The sequence below is a fragment of the Adelges cooleyi genome, unplaced genomic scaffold, assembly GCF_023614345.1.
Source record: "Adelges cooleyi isolate 19-005CV unplaced genomic scaffold, UGA_ACOO_1.1 ACOO_flye_CR_arks_rails_tigmint_CR_PRNA_384, whole genome shotgun sequence".
Taxonomy (NCBI): domain Eukaryota; kingdom Metazoa; phylum Arthropoda; class Insecta; order Hemiptera; family Adelgidae; genus Adelges; species Adelges cooleyi.
This window is the reverse complement of record NW_026096061.1, coordinates 56,028-66,615: the sequence shown is the minus strand read 5'-3', so window position 1 is coordinate 66,615 and position 10,588 is coordinate 56,028. Positions and strand designations below refer to the sequence as shown.

At 30.6% G+C, this 10,588-nt stretch overlaps 1 protein-coding gene across 1 annotated transcript; it reads left to right on the top strand.

Moving 5' to 3' along the window:
• The first annotated feature begins 387 nt into the window (after window positions 1-387).
• Window positions 388-3,921, top strand: LOC126841482 (alpha-tocopherol transfer protein-like). The gene is made up of 6 exons (XM_050577981.1): window positions 388-524; window positions 1,923-2,051; window positions 2,142-2,406; window positions 3,133-3,243; window positions 3,595-3,703; window positions 3,791-3,921. Exons 1-6 carry the CDS (start codon window positions 388-390, stop codon window positions 3,919-3,921), a joined length of 882 nt encoding a protein of 293 aa, XP_050433938.1.
• Window positions 3,922-10,588: the final 6,667 nt, after the last annotated feature.

Sequence of the window (10,588 nt, the reverse complement as noted above, 5' to 3'; positions counted from 1 at the left end):
AAGGTCATCAAAGGAGCTTCGGTGTGAATGTTAAATACAATAATATATAGATATATATTTGACCTATTTTAATTTATACGTTTAGCTGTTAGGTTGTAAAATTGCACCTATAAAATTTGTAAAAAATGAGTGTGACTGACTAATATTATAAGTATCATATCATAATGATTTTGATTAGATCATCACTCTAAAAGGTATAGGCTGTAGTTAAGGTGGTTTTGACAATTTTAAAAAGAAAGGGTTGAATTTTACCACTTTTGATCATGATGACCATCTATTTTTTGTTTTCTACATAAAAAATACATGTGATGTAATGTTTATTTAACATTATTTTGTAAATCTTATTAAGTTTGTACCTAATATATTTGTATAACGTCAGAATTTCAGATGTACAGTCCAGATATTAAATATGAAGATTTCCTTAGGGCAGAACGTCAAAAATATCCTGAACTAGACCCGGAAAAACTTGATAGAATAAAAGATCTTGCGTCAGCCAACGAAAAATTACCACCAATAAATAGTGAGTAAGCATCTTAATGCATCTTAGGGGGCCAAGACGGTTATAGAGGAAAAAATAAAAACACATATTTTGGAGGCAACGACAAATCCCTTTATTAAATTATTATTTAGAAAAAAAGTTATCACTGTTTTAATAAAGTAAAAAATAAATTTTCCTTTAAATCAAGTGTCAAGCTGAACAATAAAAATATTTAAAAAAGGATATGTTTTCTCTGAAATGTTATCATATTTTAGTTTGATTATAAATCCCCTGCGCCGAGTAAAACGTTAAAAACTTTAAAAATAGTTGTTTATCATATTATATCAACCAATCGAAATGCGCGTTACCATTTGTGTTTCAAAAGTTGCTATCGAAGAAACTAAGTTGGGAGGATGGTAAAAATTAAAAAAAAATCTGAAAAACAGAGATAACATTGTGTAAAATCAATATAAAAAAAAAATCGAGTATCCACACTTAAAGTGGAAGGCACATGTCTTATGTCAACTATGATTATGTTAAATATAATATACTGTCTGAATGAGCAACAAAAACTAATTGGCCAGAACATTCAAAATTATTTAATAGTATTTAATCTAATATATTATATATATACTCGATAACGTTTTATGTTTCATGTTTTAGTAGTTTTATATAATATCTGGCCTTAATAGATTTACTGTCAACATTTATCAAATAGTTAACTTCTAGTTCAAGCGCTAGAGCACCTAATTAAGATTGCCTAATCTCTTATCTGTATTTTCTTATCTCTTATCTTTAATCACTTGTCTTTAGTATATTATCTCTAATCTCCTATCTCCTATCTCTTATCTCTCGTACCTTATCAGATAATTATTTGTCAGTTTATTCATTCAAAAAACAACCGCTAGATCACACGCACATATTTTATATGGTAACGTTCAGCGTGATGCACAGATTTTTATATTGACCCCCAGCCAATTTACATGAACATAAAATGATAAACTGATAAAATGTCGACCCTGTACTTAGTACAGTAAAATACTTTTCTTATAAATGAAACAAATACTCTTGTATTTAAACAATAGTCATAATAATTTAAACGCCATAATTTGATTCCAAATTGAACTGATAACAACCGTTTTCACAAAATCTTGATTTTGCACGTTTGGTAAGTTTTAGTAGACCAGGTCACATAAAAAAAAACTAATAAAAAGGGAGATTACTGAAATAATAAATACACATTACAGCTGTTACAGCTTTAAAATAGTCTTTCAAAAAATTACCCCTACTGAGCTGCTTAATAAATAGGGGTTAAAAATCATTAAGCATGTAGTAGTTTTAGGATTTACATTATTTTTTATATTAAGTGTTATAAGAGTATGATATATAAGAGTTCTAATAAAGCATTGTATTTAGGTAAAGAATATGTTTTATTTCTACATAGCGCACATTTCGACGAGCACAAAGCTTATGAAATGCTTGTCAACTACTACAAAGTCCGAAAACAACTACCACATATATTTACCCCGAGCGATCCAACGGAAGAAGAATTAAACAAAATGTTTGACGTCATGTAAGGAACGGATGTATAAAATCTACAATTATATAGATACATGTATCAGACAGAAACAATAAAAGTGTTGTTAATTAAACGTTTGTTTAGGAGTCATTCCATATTGTACACCGAGAACGAAGACAAAGGGATTCGTTACTTGTACACGCAATTCAAAATCACCAACGCCAAACATTTTAAGTTCGCAGACCAAGCCAAATATTATTTCTTAATGGTAAAATGTTTACTCGTGGAATACGGAACGTTTGACGGTGTAGTGGTCGTATGGAATTTAGTTGGCCTCAATTATTGGCACTTGAGAAAAATCAAAATATTCTACAGAAATCAAATTATTAGATTGTTGAACTTAATACAAGTACGTATATACTGCCTTATAACTTTTAACGGTAATCAATTTTATAATATAAGTCTCTATTTCCCTCTTCGTGGACGAACTGGTTACAGGTTAGGTTAGGTTAGGTTAGGTCCTACCCAAGTTAAATAGCACTGTAACAAGGCTGGATCTAGAAACGAAAAAAGGGAAAAGTTAGAAAAAATATTCTTTTTCTTTATTTTCGCCTTACACACCGAACTACATGGGGTCAGCAACTGTAGTCCTACACTTCTTATCTATCCACTTTTCTTCTCACTATCCTCTTATCACTCTCTATCCATCTTTTCTTCGGTCTTCTTCTTACTCTCTTTCCCTCTACATCAATCTTTATAACACCTCTCACTTCCTCTGTCTCATATCTTCTCCTAACGTGACCGAATCATCTCAACCTGTTCTCTATCATTTTTCTCACAATCGATGCAACTCCTAGACTCTCCCTTATGTATTCATTTCTTATTCTATCTTCCCTAGTCACTCCACTCATCTCCACCACACTCATTCTCTGTTCAGCTTTCTTGTCTACTGCCCAACATTCCAACCCATATAACATTGCCCCATAATTTTCTCCAAAGTCAAACAACATTGTCTCCGACTTACTCCTACTAATCCTACCAAGTCCTTTCCCTTCAAGCGCCTCGCTCGATTCATCATAAATATCAATAAAACCGCAATGTTTAAAAATGACTTGATTTTGTTATTTATTTAAAGGATAATGCACCGTTACGGATAAAAGAATGTCACATTCTAAACTCTGGGGCAGTGACACTTTACGCATATGCTAAAGTAAAGTATATTTTAAACAAAGAATTTCGGAAAAAGGTTAGTTCCAAATGTCTAGATAACGGTTTAAGTACGATAATTGTTGTATATTTAAACATATTCCAACAATGCAAACGGTACCATACAAAAACTTACATTATTTGCTATAACTAATACAAAATATTTCGACTACAACTACTAATATAAATTTGCTAATAGCTTAATTGAATTAAAACATGACCAAAAAAGTCTACAATCAACATTTTAAAGTTTAACATTTATTTGGAGAAATATAAAATAATTTTTTTTCTGGAATAAAACACATTTTTTTGTTGTAGTTATGATAAATAATTATTTAAATATTGGTTTGGTAACGTTTGTTATTTGCAAACAATTACATTTTATTTTTAGATTCATTTTCACAGACCAAAATCGGCGGAAATTTTCAAATTTGTGCATAAGGATATTATGCCAATGGATTTTGAGGGAGGTTGTGGATTGAGTCATTCAGAACAATCTGGTAATGATCAAGATGCTTGATCGGTATACTTAATTTAATGTTTTACAAACATTAAACGTTACACGTGGTATTTGTTTTTTTTTCTAGAGACAACTTTGGAACTAATGAAGTCTCTACGCGATCGGTACATGCCGGGTGATATTCTTAGCTCTGATGATAAAGACCAAGATGAAAACCAAGATGAAGACGATGATGAAGAAGTTCTGTTAATCGTATAATAATTATATTTTTTTTTTTAGGAAACCTAAGATATTTATTAAAGACTAATATGTAATATAGGTTTAAAATAATAACCAAAATCAAACTTATGTAACATGTGATTTTGTTTGATTAATTATTAAAAAAGATATTTAGCAAAAAAGAAAAGCTTTTACCAATCTCTTAATTATTATAACTGAGTGATTAAACCAGTGTGACCGAAATAAGATGAGGTTTAAGAAGGTTGTCTGTCTAGCCCAGGAAATTCATTCAAGCCATCCCAAAATTGGAACAACCAGGTTTTTCATTATTAGAGCAGCTTATTTTTATTGGTATTTTAGGAGAGTTAAACTATGATTTTAAAGCAATATTCATTTTTACTAATAACAAGTTTAAATAGTATATAATAATCTGTGCTGTGCTTAAGTATGGTATAAAACACTATGATTCGTGTGATCGAGCTTGAATTTAGGAATTTTTTAAAATTATTTTAGGCATAGACATTGTAGTTTGCTGTTACTTATGTGTCTGTAGATAATAGACAAAAGAATAATAAAATATTTGGTAAATATGTAATGTCAAAAAATACTGTTACATGCACAAAATTTGGGAAAAACTACAAAAACCGTAATACCATATTTACTGATTTTGCAATTATTTGTCAATATTGTTACATATTTTAATTGTATTTAAAACAAATGGTAGTAACCAAATACCTGCGTACAACGCAATTGCAAGTGTGTATAGATTTATTGTAATGTTCATTACAATTATTTGTATTTATAGTTTTATTATGTTTAGAGGTGAAAATGTTACATTGTTTTTTATATATTGAATTCAGTCATTTACAGAATTCGAAGTTGACCCAAGTCTCAACTAAAAACAATTAACACAGTACTGCATTAAACCACTTGCGTATGGACTAACCGGAATAATTTATAGATCACTTTTTCTTCTTCTTCATCTTTTTCTTCTTTATCTTCGCCTTACACACCTAACTACATGAGATTGGTCACTTTAGTCCTACACTTCCATGATCTTCTACATCTCATTCAATCACCCCAGATATCCTCTTATCACTCTCTATCCATCTTTTCTTCGATCTTCTTCTTACTCTCTTTCCCTCTACATCAATCTTTATAACACCTCTCACTTCCTCTGTCTCATATCTTCTCCTAACGTGACCGAATCACCTCAACCTGTTCTCTATCATTTTTCTCACAATCGATGCAACTCATAGACTCCCCTTAATGTATTCATTTCTTATTCTATCTTCCCTAGTCACTCCACTCATCCATCTTATCGTTCTCATCTCCGCCACACTCATTCTCTGTTCAGCTTTCTTATCTACTGCTCACCATTCCCCAAGCCATATATAACAATGCTGGCCTCACTACCTACCTATAAAGTTTACCTTTCAATCTTATAGGCATCCTGCTGTCATACAAAACACTCCATGCTCCCCTTTACTTCATCCTTCCACAATTTATTCTATTTTTCACATTCCCCTGGACCCATTGTTTTTTAAAACATCATAAACCATGGAATAATTTCGAGATATAATTTGTTTTTTTTAATGTTTCTATGGGACTTTATTTCAAAAAAAAAAATGGACTTATTTCTTCTAGATTATTGTAGAAGTAGATATTTGAACAACGGTTTTTGAATAACCTAGAAAAGAGGCCAAAAGTAGGGTGCAATACAATATTCAATTTTGTTTTTGAAATATTTCAGTGGCTTACAGCATACGAAAAATACGCCCAAGCCTCAACTAAACAACTAATATAGTTATGTACATATATGATAAGCTATTATGAAAAAAACAAAATATGTTTTATGATTCACTAAGGCTTAAAACTAACTCAGTAACGTACATTCAACCACTTGCGAAAGGTCTATCCTAAATAATTTAGTGATACATTTTTGTTTTGTTCAACTTAATCATGAACAAGCGACAAAGTTATTTGGCTATTTGGTTCTTCGTTGTTTTTGTAATCCAAGGTAATATAAATTCAATTTTTAATTATTCTGCTGATAAATATGTCGTACATTGACAGCTAAAGACATAGCTAACAATAAAAAAAATAACAACGAAATCCGTCGTTGCATAACAACAAGATAACTAAAAGGAAACTATGGTACATTTAAAAAACGTAGCTATTTTACGAGTTCGTCCACAAAAAACTATGTACATTTGTTTTTTTAACGAATGCTTTATAATTTTGCCTTAATTATTACCACTTAATGGTTTGATTTAATTTACAAAATATCAAATTTTTATTTTTATTTAGCTATAGGAATTTTGCAAAAGTTGTAAAATTGGCCCTCTGTTGAAGTTTATAATTATTTAAAAAAAAAACACTTGTTCTGTGTATGAAATGAACATGTATATTCAATATCATGCACAATAATATATTCGCATGTTAAAAAAAACAAAAATAAAAATGCCATATAGAAACCCATATTTACTTTTACAATATTATAACACTTAAAAGAATCATAATGTTTTACTCACAGTTGTACTTTGGTTTATAAAATAATACTTATTAGGCCCTTATTCAAGTAAAATAAAATAATGTTTTCTCATAATAGTATGTTCAGGTATATGCATACATGACCAATTTTTTTATTATTATACCACAACATTTTATGTTTCTGTCGTGCATATACATTATAATATACCATAGTAGAAAACAGACAAAAGAATAAGAATATATTTGGTAAATATGCTAAAATTTACACGCATAAAACTTGGGAACAGCTGCAAAAACCGTAATACTATACTGCTGCTTTTGAAATTATTTGTTAATATTGCTAAATATTTTTATTATATTTAAAACAATTGGTAATATGGTCATTAAAACCAAATACCTGCGTACAGAATATAGGATTCCGAAAGTGAGAAAATTAAATTTTTTATTTAATTTTATAATTTTATCTTTACTAGTTTCAAATTATACATTCAGCGCGTCAATGTTTTTAATTACATTTTTGAGTACTTAAGAGATACGAAGAGTATATGTAAATGTAAAACGTAGTAATTGTAATACAATAATAATTGAAAATCAAACAACAAAAATACCAAATAATACTAAGTCAACCAAAACGCAAAAATCACAGGTTAGCTGCGACGCTAAACAAAGACACATCACAATGTCATATGTCAATTAACTGCGTTCAGCAACAACGTTGTGTCGGACGTCGTGATGGTGGAGTTTCCCCAACCCGATCCGATCCGTTCCCCACTGTCTGACGCCGCAAGGTCATCTTATAAATAAAATATTTGATAAAACAAGTATCTCGATACCTTTAGAAATGATGTACTATTTTGCTTGTAATTAAGAAAGTATTCAACCAGTCTTCTATGACTATCTGCCCGATCCTTTCTATACAACTTTTTTATTCTACTGATATCTCATATGATCAATTCTGTTCAGCCGTTCAATCACCAAAAGGTGGAAACATATATAGTAAAATGTACAACAGTTTAATAGGATTGCGATGCTTCGTGTATAGTATACACTGCGGTGCACGCTATGCTATTTTTTTTACTTAGCTCCGCGCCACTACCTTGTCGATGGCCTTATGAAAAATAATTTTGTAATGTTCTATTCGGTAACCAATTAGTATTATAATTTCAATATTTTGCAGGGATTCGTATGTATGATCCATCTGTTAGCTATGGAAAATTTCTCGAGAAGGAAAATAGTAAATACGCAGAAATAACTAAACAAAAGATTAATGAACTCATAAATCTTGGAGAGCTAACTGAAGACTTTCCGATGATAAACTGTACGTCCGTTGCTATTAAGTTCTTAAACATTTTTTTGTGTGTGTTGATGTTTCGGTTTATAATAAAATTGTTTGTATTATGTGGTTGGCTTTTATAATTATTAACTGCCGAAAAACACTAATAATGTTATTTTTATCAGTTCAAATATGCATATTATTGTCTCCATTTCAATAGGTAAAGAATATATCTTGTTTTTTCATGCTGCACACTTCAATGTGGTAAATGCTCGTGCCATGATATTCAAACATTATGCACTTCGAAAACAAATGACAGAAATATTTAACCGTGACGATACAGATCCAGAACTAAGCGAGTTGGACCAAGCTAAACGCGTCATGTAAGCAACAATAATTTAAAAAATGTATAAATGCGGTATTAATACTGGCAAAAACGTTTTACTAGTCAAATTTAAACTACAATCTTAGAATTTTTTTCTAAAGTCTCAAGATGTATATTTAACTTTGACTCTGAACACATGTTTTAAATAACATTTTAAATATTCCAACAATTAGGCTGATATGAGTTTTAGGTATAGTTGCAATAACTTCATTCTCTGTTCATGTAAATACTATAACATGTTATTTTGTTCTTCAGGAGCCATTCGATATTGTTTAGCGATTCGTATCAGACAATACGTGGCCTTGTTGGATATCGTTACATATACACTCGTTTCGTAGATACAAATCCTGCAAATTTTGTATTCATCCAGCAAGTCAGATACTTTTTCTATATGATAAAATGTATGCTCATAGAATACGGAACGTTTGACGGTCTTGTTGTGATCGTGGACGGAGCAGGTTTCACAATGACTCACGCTAACAAAATCAACTCTCATCTACTCTCCCCTTTATTGAAACTCATAGAAGTACGTGCAATATCGATATTATACTCTAAGGAAGTACTCAAAAACAGCTAAGTAATTGTTATGATCAAAATGCGCCATGCAACGTTCTAGCAACCATGCCAGTGTACCATGACATAAACCAATTCGCCTGGTTATTCTCACCCTGATATCTCTGCTTACTTTTATGACGGGCTTCTGAATTTGGAACTTGGCCCTTTTTCAAGGTTGGGTTTTCGTTGGAGTGCATGAAATGATACATAAAACAATTATAATGGCCTGTTATAAAAAATCACTTTATTTATACATTCTTGTTTGATTTCAAAGGAGGCACCACTGATGCGATTAAAAAATATTTTCATTTTAAATACAAATTCTGCGATGACGACGGCATATAGAATGGCCTCGCTAAGATCTCCAGATCTTTGTCAAAAGGTATAAGCTTCAAATTAGCACTTGAATGAAAGTCTTATTTTTAATAATAATATCATAAATATGAATAATGTAATATTGTTTTTACGGTAGATTGTGCTTTGCTATGCAAATTCGAATAAAGTGTACGATGGTGTCGACGGTGTTCCCAGGACAATTATGCCTATAAATGGATATAAGAATGGATTAGGACCTAGTCACGAAGTCCAAGCCTGTAACTATTAGGATGTCTTACAAATATTTAGATATTTAATGCTTATAATGAAATTGTTTGTTTTGCAGCGACAACATATGAACGAATGGAAACATTTCACAATCGTTATGGACCGAATACAGTTGATAATTTATATGAAATATCTATTATGTGATATATTAAACTATATACTTATTCATATTTAAATAAAAAATTACAGTTATTAATATTGTTAACTCATATAAATCAATTACATTAAACAGTTATAACGTTAATAATAGTAACAAACTTTATTATACTATATTATGTCTCAATTCAAGTATGTATCTCTAAAATTGATGTTATTGAACAGAAAAAAGAAAAGCTTACACCAATTTCCTAATTATTATGACTGAGTGATTAAACCAGTGTGACCGAAATAATGTGAGGTTTAAGAAGGGTGGCTCGAAATTTATTCAAGCAATAAGAATATATTTGGTTAGTAACTAATGCCAGAACGTAATCTTACACGCACAAAACTGGGGAACAACTGCAAAAACAGTTATACCATATTAAGTTAATATTTGAATAACCTAGAAAAGAGGCCAAAAGTAGGGTGCGCTAAATTAATCAACTTTGTTTTCAAAATATATTAGTTGTTTACAGGATACAAAAAAAAACTTTTTTAAAAACATGTTTTTATAAAAAATGCCGGGATGTCAACCCGGCATTTGCCACCTGGATGTCTGGGTCCCAATATTTTGACGGAAAACTGTATTGTCATCAAAAATTAGTGTCTGGGTTAAAGTTCAGCCCTTTACGACATCAGGAAGTGGGTTAAATTATTTTTAGAAGATATAAAAAAAACATGAAATTTTAGTGAAATGACCCCCACATTTGACCCTGTGTGTTCGACTTGGATGTCTAAGTCCCAGTATGGTTACAGGATATTGTATTGTCATCTATAATGAGTTCTGTGCAAAGTTTCATACCAATACGACATCGGAAATGGGTTGAATTAATTTTTCAAGATTTGAAAAATACCCGTACAAATGTGTTAGCGAACTAAATAATGAAAAACATGTAAATACGCCCAAGCCTCAACTAAACAACTAATACAGTAATGTACATAAGCTTTTATGAAAAAAACAAAATATGTTTTATGATTCACTAAGGCTTAAAACTAACTCAGTAACGTACATTCAACCACTTGCGAAAGGTCTATCCTAAATAATTTAGAGATACATTTTTGTTTTGTTCAACTTAATCATGAACAAGCGACATAGTTATTTGGCTATTTGGTTCTTCGTTGTTTTTGTAATCCAAGGTAATGTAAATTTAATTTTTAATTTTTCTGCTTATAAACATATCGTACATTGACAGCTAAAGACATAGCTAACAATTATTGTTGTGTAGCATACTTCATAATAGTTTGGAATGCTCTGTGTA

Excerpts from the sequence above, each read along its gene's own strand:
- LOC126841482 (XM_050577981.1), top strand. The coding sequence starts at position 388 with ATGTACAGTCCAGATATTAAATATGAAGATTTCCTTAGGGCAGAACGT. Across the intron at positions 525-1,922 it reads TTACCACCAATAAATAGTGA|CGCACATTTCGACGAGCACA; the intron begins GTAAGCATCTTA and ends ATTTCTACATAG. Across the intron at positions 3,704-3,790 it reads GAGTCATTCAGAACAATCTG|AGACAACTTTGGAACTAATG; the intron begins GTAATGATCAAG and ends TTTTTTTTCTAG.